Source organism: Somniosus microcephalus, chromosome 20 (genome assembly GCF_052327205.1).
Source record: "Somniosus microcephalus isolate GS21.2 chromosome 20, FLI_Smic_1.0, whole genome shotgun sequence".
NCBI classification, from domain to species: Eukaryota; Metazoa; Chordata; class Chondrichthyes; order Squaliformes; family Somniosidae; genus Somniosus; species Somniosus microcephalus.
Window position 1 is genome coordinate 65,698,027 of NC_141006.1, and position 24,810 is coordinate 65,722,836.

Here is a 24,810-nt window from a genome sequence, read left to right on the forward strand (position 1 = left end):
AAATGCCATCCCTGTTGGAAAGCATTAAAATGATTTGATGCCAAAATGTTGGCATTATGGCATCTGTTCTTTCGCCATAGGCAGCTCCACAGTGCGGGCTCCGCCACACTTGCGTTGTCAGGTTGGTGGCCTGAGTGAAAGGTGGCCAGAGAGTCATGTCCATTGTCAATGATGTCTTAGGATGAAGCCAAGGACATGTGCCAACTTGGACAACCTATGCAAATCTGGCCAGGATAAGTTCATCCCTTGCATCCCAGGCAGCCATGTGCTCGCGTGCTGCTGCTGCTGGTCGATACACTGGCGCTCTGACCTCCTGCTCCTCCTCCACCTCCTCCTCTTCAGCCTCTTCCTTCTTCTCCTCATCTGAGGAGGGCTGTAACTGAGTCACTTGCTCCTCGGGAAGCTGCAAGCCACAATGCTGTGCGATGTTGTGCAGTACACAGCAGACCACGACCATTCTGGAGACCCTGTACGGTATATACTGCAGGGCTCCACCTGGTTGGTCAAGGCAACGGAAGCGCATCTTCAACAACCCAATGGTTTGCTCGATGATGGCCCTGGTCGAAGTGTGGCTGGCGTTCAGCCTCATTAGCTGGCCTCCTGATCGGCGTCATTAGCCACTTCTTCAGGGAGTAGCCTTTGTCACCAAGGAGCCATCTGTTAAGTTGGTTTGGCGGATTGAAAAGCGGAGGAACACTAGAGTGCCGCAGGATGAAAGAGTCATTGCAACTACCTTCCCTTCTTCTTGGGTAGTCCCTCGGAACCGAGGATGACTTGCTTCCATATTAAAAATGAATTCTCAGGTGACTGATGAGTCCAATGCGGAACCTATAGTCTCTGTCAAAGGTGGGGCAGATGGTGGTTGAAGGGGCGGGAGGGTGGGGTGCTTGGGTTGACTTGCGCTTGGCTTCCGCTTTCTCCCGGTGAAGAGACTCGGTATTCGGTGCCTTCCCGGATGCTTCTCCTCCACTTTGTGCGGTGTTGGGCCAGGGATTCCCAGGTGTCAGTGGGGATGTTGCACTTTTTCAAAGAGGCTTTGAGGGTGTCCTTGAAGCATTTCCTCTGCCCCCTTAGGGCTCTCTTGCCGTGTCGGAGCTCCGAGTAGGCACCACAGAACTTAACGCAAACATGCAAGAACGCCTCCTTGTGGTTACACACCAGCTGTACGTTAAGGGAGTGGAAGCCCTTTTGGTTGACAAAGATAGCTGGATTGTGATGGGGTGCCTGAAGGGCCACGTGTGCAATCTATGATGCCCTGCACCATTGGCATGCCTGCCATATTAACAAAGCCAACCACACACGCGGTTACGCTTGCTTGATCCCTTGAGAACTGGATGTAATTGTGGGCCTTTGCAAAAAGGGCATCGATAACCTGCCTGATGCAACTGTGGGCGGCCGACTGGGAGATGCCATTGATGTCTGCTGATGATCCCTGGAAGGAGCCTGAAGCAAAGAAGTTGAGTGCGGTGGTGACTGACGGCCACTGGCAAGGGGTGTCCACCCGTTCCTCTGGGCGCCAGGTCCTTCTGCAGCAGTCCGCAGATCCCTCAGACAACCTCTCGTGAAAGTCTCAGCCTCCTTTGGCACTGCTGCTCACTCATGTTGAGGTAGCTCATCCTCTGTAAACCCTCTGTCGGGGGTATCTCCTGCGGCGAGGTGCCTCGATGCGCTGGCGCCTTCTGCCCTGTGCAGCATCAGGTGGGAGAGCAGGAGGTTGGGGCTCCTGCTGCTGTTGCTGCTGAGCTGCCTGGTTCTGCTGCTGCCGTGGATGCTCCTCATCCTCATCTGAGGTCCACGGTGACAGAAATCGAATGGTTCCCATGCTGCTTGCAGATGCCTCCGTTGGGGAAGCGCACATAACAAATGGGGAGAGGGTCTTCCAAGGAGGTCCCACAGTTGATAGCTTCAAGCTGCAGCAGCTCTGACTTCGGAAGGCCTTCTAAAAGTGCTCAAACACCTTTTAAAGCAAAGATCTGCCACCTGCAACTAATCCCTGATGAAATAACCAATTTAATGTTGGACTTGCAGCTCTGAGGAGGCAACCCACTTGTCAACCTGCCAGGTTTAGCTGGCGTGGTTTAGAAGGGCAGTGGAACATGCTGAAATGGTCGAAAAATCACAAGGGCCTCGCAAAATAGGCTTCGAGAGGCCCTTAACGAGCATTTAATTATGTTGACTAGTGCTATGGCCAACTGGAGGCGGGACTTTTCCCCGACCTCCAAAACCGGCACCGGCAAAATCCCGTGGAGGCGGGTTCCAAACCTGCCCTCATTGATTCTGATTTTCCCGCCTCCTCCGACGTCAGAAAATCGCCTCCGTTGGGGTTGATTTGTGGTGTACATGGGAAGCGTAATTGCCTGGGCAACTGCTCCACCTGCCAAATCATATCAGCGGGAGGCCTGATCAGGTTCCATGGTTGGGCCCATTTAAATAGAACCAATGAGCTGCCAGCACTAATTGCCATTTGGAAAGGCGGGAAATTGCATTTGCAACTTAAAAGAAAGAACTTGCATTTATGTAGTGGTTTCTCACATCTCTCAGGAATGTCCCGAGCTGCTATACATAGAATTAATTGCTTTTAAGTAGAGTCACTGTTGTTTCACAGGTGAATGTGAGAGCCATTTTGTGCACAGCATAGACCCAAAAAAAGCAATGAGGTGAATGATCTATTTTTGTTGATGTTTGTTAATGGTTGGACACTGGGAGAACTCTCTGCTCTTCAAATAGTGTCATGTGATTTTTTAACATCCACCTGAACCACCATAACAAGAGATAGAGCCTTGGTTTAATGGTTCATCTAAAGGATGACACCTCAGGCAATGCAGCATTCTCCAGTAGTGCACTGAAGTGTCAGCCTGGATTCTGTGTTCAACTAAAACCAATACCCAAACTGTTGGGCAGTGCACCAGCTGGTACGCAACAGGCAACTTGACATTGATCTCTTCACTCAGGTGAGCTATCTGGAGGCAGGACCAGCGCTGGCAGTAAGCTGATGAGGCCCGAGGACCAATTTCCATCGATTCTTGGGTCCTGGTTTGGGCGCACGCTTGTCGCGGGGCCCAGACCAAAATCTACCCCAACATATCAGGTGATGCTATCCAAAAGTCTCCATTGCAACAATGGGATTCAAGGATGAAAAACTGCTTTTTATCGTGAATTCTAGCTGGTGAGCAAGGTCCCTTGTGCAAGGCACCACCCAAGTTGAAGAGAAGAGGAGGGACGATGAGAGAAATTGAGAAATAGTGGTTAGCTGTGCAAAGCCTATAGAGTGCCCAAGAACTCCACAGTATTTAGAAAGAGTTGGAATAGGAGATGGTACGAATAGCACTGATTTCATCACCGTGGGGATACAGGAGTTCGGAGCATGTGTAGAGTCATAGTTATACAGCACAGAAAGAGGCTCTTCGGCCCATCGTGTCCGTGCCGGCCATCAAGCCCTGTCTACTCTAATCCTGTTTTCCAGCACTTGGTCTGTAACCTTGTATGCTATGGTGTTTCAAGTGCTCATCTAAATGCTTCTTGAATGTTGTGAGGGTTCCTGCCTCTACCACCCTTTCAGGCAGTGAGTTCCAGATTCCAACCACCCTCTGGGTGAAAAAGTTTTTTCTCAAATCCCCTCTAAACCTCCTGCCCCTTACCTTGAAACTATGCCCCCTGGTTATTGATCCCTCTACTAAGGGGAAAAGTTCCTTTCTATCTACCCTATCTATGCCCCTCATAATTTTGTACGCCTCAATCAGGTTCCCCCTCAGCCTTCTCTGCTCTAAGGAAAACAACCCCAGCCTGTCCAGTCTCTCTTCATAGCTGAAACGCTGCAGCCCAGGTAACATCCTGGTAAATCTCCTCTGCACCCTCTCCAATGCAATCACGTCCTTCCTATAGTGTGGTGACCAAAACTGCACACAGTATTCCAGCTGTGGCCTAACTAGCATTTTGTACAACTCTATCATAACCTCCCTGCTCTTATATTTTATGCCTCGGCTAATGAAGGCAAGTATCCCATATGCCTTTTTAACCAATTTATCTACCTGTCCTGCCTTCAGGAATCTATGTACATGCACAGAAAGGTCCCTCTGATCCTCTGTCTTTCCTAGGATCCTACCATTCATTGTGTATTCCCTTGCCTTGTTTGTCTTCCCAAAATGCATCACCTCATACTTTTCAGGGTTAAATTCCATTTGCCACGGTTCTGCCCATCTAACCATCCCGTTATATCGTCCTGTAGCCTAAGGCTTCCCTCCTCGCTATTTACCACTCCACCAATTTTCGTGTCATCTGCGAACTTACTGATCATACCTCCTACATTCATATCTAAATCATTAATGTACACTACAAACAGCAAAGGACCCAGCACTGATCCCTGCGGTACACCACTAGTCACAGGCTTCCAGTCACAAAAACAACCTTCGACCATCACCCTCTGCCTCCTGCCATTAAGCCAATTTTGGATCCAATGTGCCAAATTGCCCTGGATCCCATGGGCTCTTACCTTCTTGACTAGTCTCCCATGCGGGACTTTGTCAAAAGCCTTACTGAAGTCCATGTAGACTACATCAACTGCACTACCCTCATCCACACACCTAGTCACCCCCTCTCAAAATTCAATCAAATTGGTCAGACATGATCTCCCCCTGACAAAGCTATGCTGACTATCCCTGATTAATCCCTGCCTCTCCAAGTGGAGACTAATTCTGTCCCTCAGAATTTTTTCCAATAATTTCCCTACCACTGATGTTAGGCTCACTGGCCTGTAATTCTCTGGTTTATCCCTACTACCCTTCTTGAATAATGGTACTACGTTAGTTGTTCTCCAGTCCTCTGACACCTCCCCTGTGGCCAGAGAGATTCTGAAAATTTGTGTCGGAGCCCCTGCAATCTCCTCCCTTGCCTCACACAGCAGCCTGGGATACATCCCGTCAGGGCCTGGGGATTTATCCTCTTTTAATCTCGCTAAAACCACTAGTACCTCCTCCCCCTCAATACTTATTTGTTCAAGTATATCACAATCCCCCAGGCTGATTTCTAAGCCTATATCGCCCTTCTCCATAGTGAACACAGATGCAAAATATTCATTTAAAACCTACATCTTCCGGCTCTACACACAGATTGCTACTTTGGTCCCTAATGAGCCCTACTCTTTCCCTGGTTATCCTCTTGCCCTTAATATACTTATAAAACACCTTGGGATTTTCCTTTATTTTGCCCGCCAGTGTTTTTTCATGCCCCCTCTTCGCTCTCCTAATTTATTTTATTAAGTACCCCCCTGCACTTTCTATACTCCTCTAGGGCTTCCACTGTTTTTAGTCCTTTGTATCTGCCAAAAGCCTCCCTTTTTTTCCTAATGTGTAATGTGCCATATTTGGAGTCTGGGAGGAACAAGAACAGAAAGCTCAGGAGTAATGACCACTTTCGTAATCAGTAAAATAACGAGAGACAGGAAAGGTTGCAAAAACTTTGTCTGTCAGTTGAACACCCCTGCTTGATTTTTTTTTAATAATTCAGATTATTACCTCAAAGACATTCAAGAAATTTGAACCGCAGGATATAAATGAAAATTAATGAAAATAAATTTAAAACAGATATCAGTAAGAACTTCTTTACTCAGAGGGATAAATTCTTGTAGATTATATCAGACGTAGTAGTAGAAGCAGAAATACAGTTGGATGTAATAACTAGAAGTATAGATACGAGAGAAGTGAGCTTCGATGGCCAAATGGTCTTTTCTCACCCCTATTAGTGGCCATTCTTATGTTATTATTTGTGGTCACAGTTTCTACCCCCCCACCCCAATTCCACCATGTACCATTTTACAAGCCATGGAGGCTGTCTAGTAACTTGCTGCTAGGTCTCTGCCATTTCATATTCACCCACTTGCAGATGCATGGGAATAATCTGTGTTGACTCACAGATTTTTCTCCCTCCAAGTTGAGGAGGCTTCTGACCTTTGCTGGGTACTTCCTCTTTACAGGGTTGGCTCACAATGATGGAGAGTTCATTCCCAATTCTGGGCCAGTCCAAGATTCCCGTATTTTAAGCTGGACTGTAGAGTTTGCATTGCCACTTTAAGAACAATAACAGCAACGTATCATTCTGGCCAGATTCCAAAAAGAACATGATAGCAAAATACTGCGGATGCTGGAAATCCAAAATGACAACAGAAAACGCTGGAAAAACTCAGCAGGCCAGGCAACATCCGTGGAGAGAGAAACAGAGTTAACGTTTCAGGTCGAAACCCTTCTTCAGAACTGAGAAAAAAGCAGGAAATGAAACAGATTAAAAGGCCAGTTTGGGGGCTGGGAAATGGTGGAGGGGATGAAAGACAAAAGGGACGGTCTGAGAGGTGAAGAGACATTAAGAGATATTCAAGGCGAGACGAGATGGTAATAGGACAGGTAAAAAGAGATCCCGTCAAAGAGAAGAGCAGAACTTCTTCAAGGTGGGCATTCCGGGTTGTTCTAAACTCATGTGTTAAACTCACGTGTGGGTTCAACTATATAGGTCATCCCAAATAGCTTAAGTCAGCCTTGCTGAGTCGGAAATTCCTATAGGACCGAGTACAGTTTCATCAAACCAGCTCTGAACAACTGGGCAAATTAGGGTGCGACAGGTTTTCACCCGCAATGATCAAAAATTAAATCACGTGCTCAAAACTCCACAGGACCATTCTTCCAGCATAAATGGTGGGGAACGCCCACCCGAAACCTCGGCCAAAGGGGTTGGGGTCGGGGTGGGGTCCCTAATTAACATATCGCTAGTGGGTGCCCGTGCTACTACAGGTGTAACTTGGGTACCGAGAGGGACAGAAAACATGTACATGGCCAAATGCTCAGTGATACCAACAGCCTAATAAGTTTTTCATCTGGCCTCTCGGCTCTCTGTCCGGCAGGTACACTGACGGTGCACCTAAAAACCCTAAAAGATTTTCGGGGCCTTTATATTTAAAGCAAGTGATTTGGAATAGTGCCATATCCCACAAGAAGTTTCTACACTTAATGCATGCAGTACCATTTTGCCCAGTGCCACAATTTTGCATCAAAAGTCCCAAAGGGAGTGAACATGTTGACCAAATCTTAGCGATAATAAATCAGTTGGTGCAACATATCTCTCGCTTCTAGTTTTATTAGGTACTCAGAATAACAGTAATGTAGCTAAATAAAAACAGGTTACAACTATTCGGGCCTGCTACCCATTGTCAGATTTTCTGCTGAGTAGCACATAACAGGATATTGAAAAGCTGACAGAAGGTTGGATCTGTAACTAGAACTTTTATTTGATCATTTCTCACACTCTGTATTGTGGTTCTCTCTTTCAAATACTGTAGCTGAAAACATAAACTTAAAAGTATACTTTTCCTGTCCTTCACACTCTCAGTACGCAGTACTATGGGCCCAAACAATATTCAGTCTGGCAATAATTTGAAGCAGGTATCGGGATCGGCTCACTTGTACCAGATGTTGAGTAAAACTGCTGGAATTTGTTTTAAAGGTGGTGTTTTTGAGCTGTGTCCAAATTGCAATAAATAACCAAGAGATTGAGTAGCGGTAGTTTACCTGATTAGATACAGGATCAAGATTTTCCAGTATATTACAGAAGGATATTGTGTATTGTTCCAAATATTAGAATGTGATTGGTTGAAAGATATCATCAATTTTCAGTTGCGTAAATGGCTATATACCATCATAATGCAATCGTTTTACTCAACTACAGGCTAAAGGGCATAAGGCTATATAAAAAGACCAATATTTGATGAAGGAGCACTGAAAGATATGGAATTAAAATATACAAGTTTTTAAGGTGTACTCAAATAACAATAACTTACAACTAACTGAGTTGACATTTAGCCTTTCAAAAATTTGGCAAGTGAATCCACAAATGTAACCACCAATACGTGAGTAAAGAAGTCCTTCCCTTTTAAGCTGAAGAACATTTTATGGTTAAAGTTATTTTATTTTTTTGCAGAATGTACCAGTTTGGATGCTGGATTTGTACTCCTCAGGTCATGGTACCATGCCCCAGTACAGGTGAACTTTAGACTTTGCACCGTAGACAAGTTCTGTCACATTTTTGACCAGGACTTCCATGCAGAACATTCTACTACAAGTGGGAGTCCCCTCCATCTCTAGAAAGAACGTAAACCCATCTGTCTTATTTCAGTTAACTACCCAAAATCGAGACAAACTGAAAATAGCACTAATGCCAGGGACCACTGAGGAGCCTGTGATCTGTTTGCTCATCCACCCATCCAGCTGAAGGAACTACCAGAAGTGACAACATGACAAAGAAGCAAAAACAAATGAATGAGTTTTCATTAGTGCTATAATCAGGCACTTTTGCTCCTGTAACAACAATTTGTTTTTATCTAGTGCCTTTTAAAGTGGTAAAATACCCCAACTAGGGTAGGTTTTGGGAAGGTTTTAGAAAGTGGGAGAAAGATGGCAAGGAAGAGGTGTTTAGGATACTAGTTCCAGAATATGGCGCCAAGACAGCTCGAGGACCTGCTATCAAAGATGGAGCGAAAGGAGGGGGCTGCTGAGGAAGCCAGTGTTAGAAGAGCAGAGGGCAGATGTAGACACAGTGCTGCAGGAGGTTACAGATGTTGGGAGGGGCAAGGCTGCAGACGACTCTAAATGAGGATGATGATGATTTAAAATTCAATGTGTTGGGGAATGAAGGGCCAATGGATGTTCGTAAGAAAAGGGTGCTAGAGAAGTTGGACATGGTGTGAGAAAGGATGTGGTTGCAGAATGTTAGACTACTTGAGGTCTTTGTAGGATGGAGTTCAGGAAGCCATTGAGCAGAGTATTAATCAAGCTTGGAGGTGACAAAGGCAGAAATGAGACTTTCGATGTTGATGGAGATGAGGTAAGGGCACAATCAGACAATATAGTAGAAGTGGAAATAATTGATTTTAGTAGTGGATGGAATTTAGGAGGTTGAAGGTCAGTTTGGAGTCAAATAGGACACGAGGTCATGCACAGGCTGATTGAGCAGCTGGGGAGGGGCAACATATTATTGGGCTAAGGTATGTCGTCTTTGGGAGGAGCCAAATAGTATGGCTTCAGTCTTGACAATGTGAAAGTTTTTACTTATTCATGACTTGATCTTGAATAAGCAGTTGGAGAGCACAGTGATGTTCGAGAAGTCAAAGGAGATGGCATAGAGGCAAGTCTTGTCAGCATACCAGTATGGCAGCTGACCGCATTCATATGGAAATGTTACCAAGAGGTAGCATGTGGACTAAGGAAAGGACGCAGCCTTGGTCCACTCCTGAGATGACCATGTGGGATAGGAGAAAAATCCACTGCAGGAGAGGTACTGACTACATCGACACAAGTATGAGTGTAGGAAAACTTTTATTCATTTGAGCTATAGGTAGTAGTGTTATTTTCCTAGGAAATCTTTCAGAATCATTTAAGTCCCTCCAGCAGGTCAGAAATGGGTAAGAGTTGTAGTGGTGCAAGGGCTGACACCACTTGCTACAATTGCTTACCTGAACCCCAAAGTCTGTGGAGATAAAACAGTCAGCTTATAGTCAACCAAATATAAGGTGGCCTAATTACTACAACAACCAAAACAGGGGCATTATTTTTGTAAATAATTTCCTGTCAGCTAACAATATTTTCAATTGTCCCCCACCGCAGGTTTTACAGAATGGATAAATCTTGCTTCCAATTTACAACCATCTTTATTTTTTTCATTCCTTTGGGGTGTTGTGCTCCTGAATGTTCAGTTCTTCACTTGCATACTCGCGTTCAATCTTTTCCAGTAATCTGTCCACAGAGTCTTCTCTGTTTTCCAGTTTCAGATACTTTTTTATATAACTGCAATCCAAACGTGGCCAGCTCCTGTGCTTTCTTTCTCCTTTTTGTTCACTGAGTTTACTTGCATCCTTCCCAAGGTCAAATGACTTGGAGTAACCACATGTTGTGTGAAGTTGCATGTCTGAACCATACACTTTCCTGGCAATGCCTGGAGACAGCAACCTTCCAATAAATCTGGTGGAAAATGAATTGCTGGGCAAGGAATAGTCCATGTCCACAACCCTAGTAGCATCATCAGCGCTGCGAATGCTGCTAGACCGAATGTATCCATGGTCCTGCAGCTGGCTTAAGTCTTCAGTGGAAGCTATGACCACTGTCTGGTCCAGTTCAATGTCTTCCACCACAGCAGTAATATCAGGAGTGTTAATGATGCAGTTGTTGAGTTTAATAACGGGTAATAGTACTGATGTGGAAACTGAGGAGTCAGCACTATAGTTCAAAGGGACATTGAGGTTTCTTTCGTTGAAGTTGCAAGAGTCTGACTGTACACTATGAAGAGAGATGGATGGGGAAGGCCTTTTGTGATGCAGCAGTTGGGCAGTCATTTTATGTTTAGCAGACCTGTGACAATCAGCCCATATATCTGTACTTTGAGGGCTTACGCGACCATGTGTTGCCGTGCAGGCTTTTTCAACAGCACAGCACTGTTCTAAACATCTAAAATTGGCATCTATGGAGGAAGGACTGGAACCATGTTGAATCTGTTTTGGTTCTTTATTCTGTCCATTACAAACCTGACCAGCCATAGAATAAATATTTCTTTGTGCTAAAAGTTTTGTTTCCCTGTCCCGATTTTCATGTAACACCGTGTTTGCACAGATGAATATGAACAATCCAATGCCCATAATCAGTGGTCCTATCAACTTCAGCTTCTCATTCTTCAGCACAGGTTGAGATTGAAGCTTTACCTTTACATGTTGAGTCACAACACTCGATTCACTAGAGTTTGTTCCTTGGCGATTCACTGACACCTGAGAATTCTGCTTATGTGGCCAATAGCCAACAACTGCTATAGCGATCCCCACCAGGACAATTAACAGCCCTAATATAATGAAAAGCCCAGAAGAAGAACGCATCTTGATTTTTCCTTTGGCACCTTTATCATCTCTGGATATGCATTTTGGCCTTGGGGCTTTAGGAGGCGAGGGTATACTTGATTGGCAACTGAAGCTTTCGTGGCTCTTTATAGCTGGGTCTTCTTCTGTGGTCGTCATGTTGGCGGTTCTAGTTTCACTTAAAATAAAAGGGGAAAAAGTTACTTTAAAAAGAGAAACTTGTCCACCCAGAGAGACAAGCACACACATTTACAAGCAAAACATTTCTTTCCCATTTAAGATGGAAGCGGGATCATTCTTTCTTCGATGTGGCAGTGTTTACAATCTTAAAATGCTCACCTTGTGCCAACCGTGAAACTAGGAACACACATGGTAGATGAAAAGCATCACCTATGGAGAACCAAGCTACAAGTATCTTAAAGCGAAATAACTGTCAAATGTGACTTTGTGAAAGAGAAAATGGGGAGAACATAACAGAAAAATGAAGATATATTGGATGAATAATGTAAATGCAGAGTTTTGTATGAGCTCAACTTTACAGAGGATGCAAGGTGGGAGGGCAGTCCAAGAAAACAACTCGTGACTTTGACACAACTTTGTAATTGGCCCTGAGCGGATGCCTTGCAGATGTTACAAAGTACATAGCATTTTTTTAAAATTCCTACATGTGTACAAATACTAAAATCTTTGTGTCTGTTTAGGAGTCTGTACATTAAAAACTGACTATTCTAAGAATTTGTTTAGATTTTGTAAAAGCTGGAAAATGTACAAACAGCTTTGGGCGAGATTCTCAAAATGCGTTTTGGAAATGATTGCTAATGGTTACCGCTGTGCGGTTATTTGAGAACGTATTTGCACGGTGTTTTAAAACCAAAATTCAGAGTATGTTTGACAGTTGCACTGTTTTGCTTGATTATTGATCCGATCACCTAGCTGTAAGGCAGGCAATGACTGTATCAAGATCAAAACATTATGAAACAGTCTTCATAACAATAGTGCAGCCAAAATAATCATCAATAATGACGCAATTAGTTAATGTGGGGGGGAAATGTTTGCAGATGTTTTTGAGAGTCTAACGGCAGAACTTTGTGCCCTAGGAAAAGTCTTTGGAATAAAACTCACTTGTTTTTAAATTAGAAACAACAATATTAGAGGTTGCCGGGTAAATATTGTTCTTCTGCTCGGCCAGTGCACGCTGGCAGCACATTCCACGGACGGAAAAATCATGGGCTGAGGGTATTCAATTTCACGAGGTGCGCTCCCACAGTGAGCCAGGGAAGTAGAAGCAGAATTTCTACCACCTCCGCTTCTTCTCTGAGGAAAGAAGGGACTTGCATTATGCCTTATCGTGTCTCTCAGGAAAGTCCCAAAAAACTTTATGTATAGTGAATTACTTTGAAATGCAGCCACTGTTATGTAGGTGAACGTGGCAGCCATTTTGAGTGAAGCAATGCCCCACAAATAGCAACAAGTTGAATCACAGAAACCCCAGAGTGCAGATAGAGGCCATTTCGGCCCATCGAGCCTGCACCGACACGTATCCCACCCGATCCCCGTAACCCCTACACCAACACATATCCCACCCTATCCCCCTAACACTAAGGGTCAATTTATCATAGCCAATCAACCTAACCTGCACATCCAGTTAATCTTGGTCAAGCCTATTGATACAAAAATGGATTCTTTCAAAGCCACTCCTTATCGACTAATTTCAAAGGCACAATTGGAGGCACGCTATCAGAGATGGGCAATGTCTGTGTAATTATAAACCAACAATAAGTCAATGTCTTCAGCAGAAAAAAGGGGAGGGGAAGCAAATTAGTAGAAATAGGATGGAGAAAAATAAAATTGACAAGCTAAGAGAATGAGTTATAAAAAGGATAAAGGTGAAGAAAGAAGTACAGCAACTACACTGAAAGGACAGGGGTATTCTGTATATATTCTGAATATATTTCTATAATGACCTGCACCTAACTTCCATATGAGGCAAAGTGATGGAAACCATTCTATGGAGTAAGTCAGCAACCTAATAAATAGCCAACATTTTTGAAAGGGCAAGATCAAGTCTGACCAGCCCTTTTGACTTTTTGTATGATGTTAGGAAAGGTAAATCTAGAATGTGGTTTTAGAATAAGCCAGGTTAATAGGACCCAGAGATCATAAACATAAATTAACGAAAAGTAAGTCTAACTCGGATAAGAAAGAACTTGTATTTAATAGCGCCATATGTCCCAAAGTGCTAAAATGAATTAGAAGTGTAGTTGCTGTTGTTATGTGGATAAATGCAGCAGCCATTTTGCACAGTGCATGGTCCCAGCAATGAGATGAATGACCAGTTAAGCTGTTTTGGTTGTGTTGATTGGAGGAAGGAGATATTAGAGAGATCTTCTTTACAAAAGGCTGATAGAGTTTGCTAGCAGTGGAGTAGAGACAGGAGCCCCAAAAATTCCACTCCTCCTTGGGGAAGAATTCAGGTGTAGGGGCAGTGGTAATGTGGTATTGATCCCATCCCAGGGATTTGGGAAAGAGTAATAGTGAGATTATGGAATGCATTCGAGACAGATTCCTAGAATACATCATGGAACAGGCTATTTTAGACCTTGTTTTGTGTAATGAGTATTCGTAATCTTATAGTAAAGGATCCTCTAGGGAAGAGTGATCATAATATATGATAGAATTTCACATTGAATTTGAGTGTGACATTCTTAAGTACAAAACTAGAGTCTTAAACTTAAACAAAGCCAATTACATAGTATGAGGGGTGAGCTGGCTAAGGTAGATTGGGAAAAGAGATTAGAAGGTATTAAGGTCACATAAGCAGTGGCAAACATTTAAAGAAATATTCCAAAATTCTCAACGAATATACATTCCATTGAGAAATAAAAACTCCCTGCGAGAAGTGATCCATCCATGGCTAAAGAAGTTAAGGATAGTATTCGATTAAAAGAAGAGGCTTATAATGTTGCAAAGAATAATAGTAAGCCTGAGGATTGGGAGAGCTTTAGAAACCAGCAAAGGATGACCAAAATTTGATGATAAGGGCGAAAATAGAATGAGAGTAAATTAACAAGAAACATAAAAGCAGATTGTAAGAGCTTCTACAAGTATGTAAAAAGGAAGAGAGTAGCAAAAGCAAGCATTGGACCTTTAGGGCTGAGACAGGGGAAATTATATTGGGGAACAAGGAAATGGCAGAGACTTTAAACAAATATTTTGTATCTGTCTTCACAGTAGAAGACACAAAAAGTATACCAAAAATAATGGGGCACCAAAGGGCTTATGAGGGTGAGGAACTTAAAGTAATCAGCAGAAAAAAAGTACTTGAGAAACTAATAGGACTAAAATCCCCTGGCCCCGACAGCCTACATCCTAGGGTCTAAAAGAGGTGGCTGCAGAGACAGTGGATGCATTGGTTGTGATCTTCCAAAATTCCCTAGATTCAGGAACAGTCCCAGCAGATTGGAAGGTAGCAAATATAACCCCATAGTTCAAGAAAGGAGGGATAGAGAAAACCGGGAACTACAGGCCAGTTAGTCTAAATCAGTCATCGGGAAAATGCTGGAATCCATTATTAAGGAAGTGGTAATGGCACTTAGGAAATCATAATATGATTAGGCAGAGTCAACATGAAAAGGAAATTGTGGTTGACAAATTTATAGAAATTTTTTGAGGATGTAATTAGCAGGGTAGATAAAGGGGATCCAGTGGCTGTAGTATATTTGGATTTCCAAAAGGCATTCGATAAGGTGCCACATAAAAGGTTGTTATGCAAGATAAGGGCACATAGGGTTGGGGGTAATGTATTCGCATGGATAGAGGATTGGTTAACGCACAGAAAACAGAGAGTAGGGATAAACGGGTCATTTTCCGATTGGCAGGCTGTAACTAGTGTGGTGCCGCAAGGATCAGTGTTGGGGCCTCAGCTAGTTACAATCTATATTAATGACTTAGATGAAGGGACCAGGGCCTAGAAATTCAGTTGCGTTCGCCAGCCGTTAGCGCCTTAGGAGGAGTAGATCTCGAGCGCTAGGCACTTAGCGGCCGGGCGCAGAACGATTTGCGCCTACGCCCAACTTCAGTAGACATTTAGCGCCGGCGCAAAGTGTTTGCGCGTGCTCAGCTGCGCGCGCAACTTATGACGTCATTTTGTCGTGCAACGCCCTTTGTGCGCCCCAAACCGGAACTTCAGTCGCGCCCGCCCAATGTGGGCGTGGCGGTGTTAAGAACTGTGAAGTGGAACGCAGCAGAGGCCCTGCGTGCCTCGGGGAGCGCTAATCAAAGGGCACTTAGACTGAACTATAAAGGCCAGCCATTTTGCTGCAATGACTTTAGTGCAACGGATTTCTGGACAGAGACCAAGGAAGACACCTTACTGATTTGGCCCAACATAGGAGGTATTTTTGGCTTCTGGCCAGAGCTTGGAAATTTGACTCATTGTGATTTCACTGTTTGCAAGTATATTATGGGGGCTGCATGGGGTTCCAACCCTCAGTTCCAGCATTATGTGCGAAGGGCTCGCAGACGCTGTGTGAGAGGGGCAGCCATGCCTAGACGCAGAGGGGGCATCAGGCGTCGGCAACGTAGGCCTTACCCACTCAGGGAATACCGCCAGCAGGTGTCCTATCTCACCATGACTGCCGCGCAGTGTGTTAAGAGGCTGCGCTTCAGAAGGGAGGTGGTTGCAGAGATCTGCCAGCTGCTTCACAGAGATCTGCGTCCACAGCTGATGTGCAGGACGTCTCTGTCGGTGGAAGTGAAGGTCACGGTGGCTCTGAACTTTTATGCAAGCGGCTCCTTCCAAGCCGCTGCTGGGGACATAGCTAACATCTCCCAGTTCGCCGTGCATCGCTGCATCCGGCAGGTCACCGATGCCCTTTTCACAAGGAGACACCAATTCATCTCCTTCCCCATGACCCTAGAGAGGCAGGAGCAGCGTGCAGTCGGATTTGCGAGGATCGCCGACTTCCCCATGGTGCAGGGCGCCATTGACTGCATGCATGTGGCTTTGCGGGCACCTATCGACAATGCCGAGGATTACCGCAACCGGAAGGGCTACCATTCCCTCAATGTACAGCTGGTGTGTGACCACAGGCAGTGCATCCTAGCTGTCAATGCCCGCTTTCCAGGCAGCAGCCACGATGCATTTATCCTGCGACAGACTACTGTGGCTGACATGTGCCAGGCACAGCCTCCCCCAAGAGGATGGCTTATCGGGGACAAAGGCTATCCTTTGTGTACATGGCTCATGACCCCACTCCGCGCGCCCAGGACCCTTGCTGAGGAGGCATACAATGAAAGCCATCAAGCCACAAGGAACATCATAGAGCAAGCGATTGGCGTCCTCAAGCAACGGTTCCGCTGCCTGGATCGCTCCGGTGGATCTCTGCAGTATTCGCCGGATAGAGCCCCCCAGTTCGTCGTCGTTTGCTGCATGCTGCACAACCTGGCTATCCGCAGGACTCCGGCACTGCCACCTCATGTTGGACCACCACCTCAGGAGGACGAGCAGGAGGACCATGAGGAGGAGGAGTACTAGCCCAGGAGGGAGCCCCAAGGGCCGTCCGGCGGCGGCTTATTGAACGACACTTCTAGGCCCCCTGTCAGGGAATGGCTTGCGGCAATGAACACACATGAATGCAGCCGCTCCGCAAGCCCTCAGCCGGTTAACGCAACAACCACTTGAAACATGACACATAGACAAGCTGAATAAATAAAAAGCTTTATTTAACAAACTCCGGGCCCTTCCCACATGAAACCCAAAAACAGACAACACCCCCAAAAAACACTCAAATACATATCTCACTCCCACAACCTGGGGAGGAATAACAAAACTTGTCCATCCAAATGGCCTTCATCCTCGGCCTTACCAAAAGAACCCCCCCCATAGCCAACACAACCACCCCCATATAAAAAAACATTTGCCAACACACTCTACTTTGTGTGTCGAGAGGGCGAGTCCTTGTCCAGGCTTTTCCGGCCCCTGGCCGACCTGCTGCTCCGCCTCAACCTGGGCCCTGTGGGTGCTGCAAGGCTGGGGGAAGGCTCCTGAGGGGCACATTGCGTGACGGCAGATGCCCTTGGGGGTCGGCCTAGACGAGCTCTGGCCCTCGAGGGGCCGGCTGCTGACTGCTGCAGCTGTGGCTGTGCAGCATCAGTCCCTCCAGCAGCTCGTCGCAGCTTCGCTGGGGGAGTGGCAGTGGCGGCTGCAGCAATGGGGGCAAGCTGGCTGATGCCAGGCGCTCGCTGCTCGCCTGAGACACTGGCATTCGGACGGGCTGGCACTGCAGCAAGCGCAGCAATCTGGTGAAGGCCAGACCGCTGTGCTGCTGCAGCGCGGCGGGTGCCCTGGCGATGCCTGCCTGACACAGCGAGTGTGGCAGCAGTGAGTGCCCGTATTGCCCTGGTCTGTGCCCGCATCAGACCAGCCAGCGACTGCACGGCACCACTGATCAACTGTCCACTCGCTGCCTGTGCTGCCCTGAATTCGTCCCGACTCACGTCCTGTGCTGCCCTGAATTCGTCCCGACTCGCGACCTGTGCTGCCCTCAATTCGTCCCGACTCGCGTCCTGTGATGCCCCGAATTGTTCGAGACCCCTGGCCTGTGCTGCCACGAGTTGTTCGAAACCCCTGGCCTGTGAGGCCCCGAAATCAGACACACTATGAGCCAGGGACTCGATGGCCTCAGGCAACTGTGCCACAACCCCCATGAACTCGGTGTGCTGACGATCCGAGTCCGCGGACATTTGATCAAGGAGGCGCACCTCCTGGGCGAGGACCGTCTCCGGACTGGAGGCCGGACTCTCCCTCTGGGGAGAAGGCCGCCGAGCTGGCCGACCCTTCCCGCGTGGCTGGACGCCACTGGGCCCAGGAGCTACACTCCCCTGCAACACTTCCCCCCTCTGGGGAGAAGGCAGCCGAGCTGCCCGACCCTTCCCGCGTGGCTCGACGCCACTGGGCACAGGAGTTACACCCCCCTGCAACACTTCCCCCTGGCTCTCCTCCAGGGAAGACGTGCCCCCTCCATTGCCATCCCCTGGTGCGGATGAGGGTTCCCCCGATGTGCCGCCTTCCTCTTGCTCCTCCTTGTCCGAGGGACTGACACTCGCAGCTTCAGGGACCTCCTCCTCACCAGCTGAAAGCAGGAAGGCACAAGAGTAGTTTTAGAGTGAGGACAGGGCGTCAGCGAGGGAGGCAGGAGTGGTGGCATTCTGCGCATTGGTCGGACAGTGGCAAAGGATGTAGATCTGAAGCGCAAGGGGAACGAGAGAGGTCCAAACGGTCATGTCCTTACCATTGGGGCCCAGCACAGGGTCGGCATCTCCAATTGCAACGGGGCCAATCACCCGGGCACCCATGAGTCAACCCACGCGCTCCTCCAGGTCACTGAGCTGCTGGAACTGGGCACGGCCTCCCCCGGTGACAGTCCGGCTCTTCAGATTCTGGGCCAGCTTGGCCTGCAAGAGAAAGGACGGCCTCTAAGTACAGTGTGGTGCCCTGTTGTTGTGTGCACTGCCTCCCATGGTCGAATAGCTTGGCCAGTGTGGTGCCCTGTTGTTGTGTGCACGGCCTCCCATGGTCGAATAGCTTGGCCAGTGTGTAAAGTGCAGAAAGTGCAATTGATGTTCATGCCAGTGCCATAGCTGCTGGATGAGGGCTGGCCATTAGGCCTTTGAGGTCCCTTTGCCCATAATGTGAGGTGCACATGCAAGGATGAGGAGGACACTGGAAAGGGTACTCACCCTGACAATCCGAGTGAGGTCGTTAAACTTTTTCCGGCATTGGTCACCAGTCCTGGGGACATCGCAGGTGGCTGTGACCCTCTGGGCGATATCCCTCCAGGCTCTCCTGTACACCCTCTTGGGAGGCTTCTTGCCACTGTCCGGGAACAAGATATGGCTTCTCTTCTCCAAAGCCCTAACCAGCACCTTTAAATCATGGGCAGAGAAGCGCTGCGTTCGCTCACGGGCCCTCTGCATCCTTCCTGGCGCTATTTCTCTCCAGCAGCAGTGTTTAGGCCTAGCTGGAGGGCTGCAGTATCCAGGGCGTGGCAGCAGACCAAGTCGACCCTTCCCCCTTTAAGAGCTGGCCAGCGCCAGGGTGTCTGCTGTCAATCAAAACATGACCGCACCTGCGCTGCGCCCGGCCTCGGCGGTATCCGTCCGCACCGCCGGCTTAGCGCCTAAAGATAGCCGTGCAACGCCAGTTTTAGCGCTCGAGCAAACTCCTTGGCCAAAGCTACTGAATATCGGCGAAGTGGCCTCCACTTTCCGGCGGGCGCAAACTTTAGCGGCCGCCCGACTTTACCGCCCCAAAAGTGGCTATACTGAATTTCTAGGCCCAAGTGTAATGTATTCAAGTTTGCTGACAATACAAAGCTAGCTGGGAAAGTAAGCTGTGAGGAGGACGCAAAGAGCCTGCAAAGGGATATAGAACGATTAAGTGAGTGGGCAATAAGGTGGCAGATGGAGTAAAATGTGAGGAAATGTGAGGTTATTCACGTTGGTAGGAAGAATAGAAAAACAGAATATTTTTTAAATGGTGAGAAACGATTAAATGTTGGTGTTGAGAGAGATTTGGGTGTCCTCGTAGAATCATAGAAATTTACAGCACAGAAGGAGGCCATTCGGCCCATCTTGTCCGTGCCGGCCAACAAAGAGCTATCCACCCGAATCCCACTTTCCAGCTCTTGGTCCGTAGCCCTGTAGGTTACGGCACTTCAGGTGCATATCCAAGTACTTTTTAAATGTGATGAGGGTTTCTGCCTCTACCACCCTTTCAGGCAGTGAGTTACAGACACCTACCACCCACTGGGTAAAAAAAGGTAATTTAAATCTATGCCCCCTGGTTATTGACCCTTCTGCTAAGGGAAATAGGTCCTTCCTATCCACTCTATCTAGGCCCCTCAATTTTATACACCTCAATTCGGTCTCCCCTCAGCCTCTTCTGTTCCAAAGAAAACAACCCTAACTTATCCAATCTTTCCTCATAGCCAAAATTCCCCAGTCCACGTAACATCCTCGTAAATCTCCTCTGCACCCTCTCTAGTGCAATCACATCCTTCCTGTAATGTAGTGACCAGAACTGTACCCAGTACTCTAGCTGTGGCTTAACTAGTGTTTTATACAGTTCAAGCATAACCTCCCTGCTCTTATATTCTATGCCTCGGCTAATAAAGGCAAGTTTCCCGTATGCCTTCTTAACCACCTAGTACAAGAAACACAGATTTAGTACGCGGGTACCGCAAGCAATTAAGAAGGTGTTCGCAAACGTTTGCAACCACCTTCAGCCAGAAGGGCCGAGTGCATGATCCATCTTGGCCTCCTCCTGAGGTCCCCACCATCACAGGTGCCAGTCTTCAGTCAATTCGATTCATTCCACATGATTAAGAAACAGCTGAGCGCACTAGATACAGCAAAGGCTATAGGCCTCAACAACATCCCGGCTGTAGTGCTGAAGACTTGTGCTCCAGAACTAACCGCAACTCTAGCCAAGTTGTTCCAGTGCAGCTCCAACACTGACATGTAACCGACAAAGTTGGAAATTGCCCAGGTATGTCACAGAATCACAGAAACCCCACAATGCAGATAGAGGCCATTTCGGCCCATCGAGCCTGCACCGACACATAACCCACCCGATCCCCGTAACCCCTACACCAACACATATCCCACCCTATCCCCGTAACCCCACGTATTTAATCCCCCTAACACTAAGGGTCAATTTATCATAGCCAATCAACCTAACCCACACATCTTTGGACTGTGGGAGGAAACCGGAGCACCCGGAGGTTTCCTCCCACAGTCCCGGAGGTTGTCCTGTCCACAAAAAGCAGGACAAATCCAATCTGGCCAATTACCGCCCTAACCTACTCTCAGTTATCAGCAAAGTGATGGAAGGCATCGTCAACAGTGCTATTAAGCGGCAATAACCAATCACCAATAACCTGCTCACCAATGCTCAGTTTGGGTTTCGCCACGACCACTCGGCTGCAGACCTCATTATAGCCTTGGTCCCAACATGGACAAAGGAGCTGAATTCCAGAGGTGAGGTGAGAGTGACTGCCCTTGATATCAAGGCAGCATTTGACCACGTGTGACATCAAAGAGTCCTCGTAAAACTGAACTCAATGGGAATCGGGGAAAACTCTCCATTGGCTGGAGTCATACCTAGCAGAATGGAAGGTGGTTATGGTTGTTGGAGGTCAATCATCTCCAGCCCAGGACATCGCTGCAGGAGTTCCTCAGGGCTGCGTCCCAGGCCCAACCATCTTCAGCTGCTTCATCAATGAACTTCCCTCCATCATAAAGTCAGAAATGGGATGTTCGCTGATGATTGCACAGTGTTCAGTTCCATTCGCAACTCCTCAAATAATGAAGCAGTCCGTGCCCGCAGGCAGTAAGACCTGGACAACATTCAGGCTTGGGCTGATAAGTGGCAGGTTACATTCACGCCACACAAGTGCCAAGCAATGACCATCTACAATGAGAGAGAGTCTAACCACCTCCCCTTGACATTCAACAGAATTACCATTGCCTAATCCCTCACCATCAGCATCCTGGGGGTCACCTTAACCAGAAACCCAACTTGACCAACCACATAAATACGGTGGCTACAGGAGCAGGTCAGAGGCTGGGTATTCTGCAGTGTGTGCCTCACCTGACTCCCCAAAGCCTTTCCACAAGTCAGGAGTGTGATGGAATACTCTTGAAGTAAGATTTAAAAATGAGCGTAACAGGGCACGTTTAGTAGAACGCAATTGCGCAGCAAAATGTTTAAAGATGAAATGTACTAATTATTCGTATGTTTAATTGCAGAAATGACCATACCAGTTTAGAGAGATGAAACTTACAAAAAGAGACACTGACATAACCCTTTTCTGGAAAAACGAAACTTAGTAGTGGTCAAGAGAGAGAGGGTCTCGTTTCTCAGAAATCACATGTCCTGATGACTCATTTCCAAGAAATCAGAGGGGCCACAGGCCCATACAGTGAAAAGTGAAACTTATGTTATTGGTTACCTTGTAGAAGTTAGGCACACCTAGTTAGTGATTAATGTATAGACTTTTAAATCGATTGGACCTCTGGAGTAGGAGGTCTCGGAATATGTGTATAACTGCGTAAACCTCAAGAGATTCGGTGGAGTTGGAGCCTTGTGTTGGGACGCAAGAGCCATAGCTCCCCAGGCCTGAATAAACCGTTTTTACTTCAATTATTGGGTCTGTCTTTCTTACAACAAGCCAGTGTTGTCGACTTTGTATATCACTTAGTCCACACTTTGGGGGCTTACATCAATTGGCGACGAGGATGGGATATGCGTTCTGAACCAGACTCTCGGACAGCGTTAACCTAAGACGGGTGAGTATGTTTTAATTACCACCTGTAAAATTAGGGGTTAATCGCTGGCGAGACGTTGAGTCAGAATCGACGTATAAAAGAACTATAAAAAGAAAGACACCTTTAATTGAAGGCGGTTAAAAAGTAAACTGCAGTAGGGGCAGGTAGTTCCCTACCAATCTTTGGGGCAGGTAGTTCCCTAAGGACTGTGAGGCAGGAAAACCTCGGTAGGGGCAGGTAGTTCCCTACCAACCTTTGGGGCAGGTAGTTCCCTAAGGACCGTGAGGCGGGAAAACCTCGGTAGGGGCAGGTAGTTCGCTACCAACCTTTGGGGCAGGTAGTTCCCTAAGGACCGTGAGGCGGGAAAACCTCAGTAGGGGCAGGTAGTTCCCTAAAATCTGTGAGACGGCGAAATCTCAACAATTGAATGAATGGGTGCACCGTGGTGAGTGAATGAGATAAAACCCTACGGTCATAAAGAGGTTAGAACGGACAAGGGTGAGGTCTGTCCCCAGCACCTAGCCTGAGCCTGAATTAAGAGGACAGTAGTCCCACGTGACGGCCAGGATCAAGTAGGACGCCGGGAGCTACAGACCCCACAGTACCGAAACCTCGGAACTAAAGGGTTGGTGTGTGTCTAACGAAACGAAGTGACTAACAGAAAGCAAGAAACTAACTAAGGTGACGCTATAGGGGCGAACAACATAGCGTACAAACCTAATTCACCAATACCGTGAATTAAGCATTAAACATAGCAGTTAGTTATGACTAAGAGGGTGGAAGAAGAATCCTCAAGGGACCTGGATTCTATAAGCCGACTCCTGGGAAATAAAAAGAAACAGTGCAGAGAGCCAAAGGCTTGGTGGGGAGGAGCTAAAGATAAAGAGGCAACAGATAATGTAAGGAATTGAAACAGAAGGGAGAGATAAAGAAGGAAAAAGATCTAATTTGCAGGCGAACCAATTTGAAACCCCAGCAAAAAAAAACAAACAGGGATTTGGAAACTAGGGAAAGCTGTTGAGTCACAGATTTAAAAAGGAAGGAAAAGATAAACTTAAAGCTTTACCAACATGGAAGTTATTAGCATCTGTACCAAGACAAGTAAAACACGAGATTTGCTGAGTGAAAGGAACCTTAGACATATGCTGAAATTACAGTTTGTATAAAAATGTGTGAGTGTGGATGTTTTCCTGATTAGGAATGTTTAAGAGGATTCAATATTCCTTTGTCTGAAAATCTGTCCGTTAAGAAAAAGAACTGTCTGCTGTGTGTTGTAGCTCCACCCACTTCTCTGTGTTAAAGTAAAAGCATTTAACCCCTTTGTCTTGTCGGGGATTTTGGAAGTTTAAGAATGTGCAAATAAGATTGTGCCCTCAGAATGAAAAAACCTATTACAATTTAAGTTAAGCTGGAGTGTAAAAACTGAGAAGAGCAACAAAAAGTTTGTTTAATGAAAGATTAAGTTTCAGTCTAAGATCTAACCTTGAAGTTATGAGGTAGATTAACCTATTAAAACCAGACTTTCATTGTGGCCACAGTGAAATTCTGGTTGATGTAAATTGGTGTAGTCCGAATTGAATAAGATAACTCCACTCCGCAAGAGTATCTGATAGTGGCAGGTCCCTCTACAATATTTAATTGACTATGGTACTGGAAGCCTTATAGAAGGCGGGACTAGAGTTAAACCTTAGAAAGGTATAGGTAGGGAAGGATGAAGTAGTCGACCTAGGATACATAGTGACACAAAGGAAGAGACAAATGCCCAAAAACAGATGGGAGGGGCATTAGGACTGGCTGCGTGCTTTGATTGCTCGCAAGCTTCTAGGGATGGCAGCAGGAAGGGACCGCGCCAGAGAGGGGAGGGGGATCCGAGGATGTTTGTTGATGCATTGGTAGGGGGCCGACAGGGCAAAATGTTAATAGACACAGGAGCCACAATCTCATTGACAGACTTACCCTTGCCCCGAACGAAACTTTCAGTTAGTACAGCAGGAATCGGTGGACGAAGAATCAGGGCTTATAAGAGCGAAACAGTCTTACTAGAAATTGGATGTATAATAATACCTACACAGTTGTGGGTATGCGAGAACACCGAAGGAACAATCCTAGGGATAGATATACTGCGAGAAGTAGGAGCTTTAGTCAACCCTAAAGCGAATGAAGTGTACTGGCCCCCAGATTATAAGTCAAACAAACAGGCAGGCCCGGGAAACAAAGTAGAAATGGCCCAGCCTATACAGGATTTGATCAAAGGGGGGTAGCCAAAGGAAAATGTGTAAACCTATATAGATAGTCGGAATGCCTTTGGGGTGGTGTCTGATTACATGATAGCGGGAGTAGGCAGGGATATATGACACCAGGAGAAGACCCGTAAGAGACAAGAATATAACCAAGGAATTAGTAGGAACCCCTCTCTCCTACCCAAAGAGTGCATAATAATAAATTAAAGCACACAAGAGGATGGGCAGCTAAATGAGCAATTGAGAGAGGGAATCTGACCAATGAAGCCCAAATGTTCATGTTGAATCAAAGTGTGAAACCACAACTGTCTTTCAGTCAGGGATGTTTTTTGGGTTGCGTGAAGTGACGCAATAATGTTTAGC

General features: G+C 46.7%; 1 protein-coding gene across 1 annotated transcript in view; it reads right to left on the bottom strand.

The window, feature by feature from the left end:
* Window positions 1–7,103: 7,103 nt before the first annotated feature.
* Window positions 7,104–24,810, bottom strand: part of LOC147103363 (transmembrane protein 200A-like) — a 67,760-nt gene continuing 50,053 nt past the window's right edge. The window contains exon 2 of the mRNA XM_085962882.1: window positions 7,104–11,054. Coding sequence (XP_085819008.1) covers window positions 9,695–11,035 — 1,341 coding nt within the window. The 5' untranslated portion in view covers window positions 11,036–11,054 and the 3' untranslated portion in view covers window positions 7,104–9,694. The remainder of the gene's footprint in view (window positions 11,055–24,810) is intronic.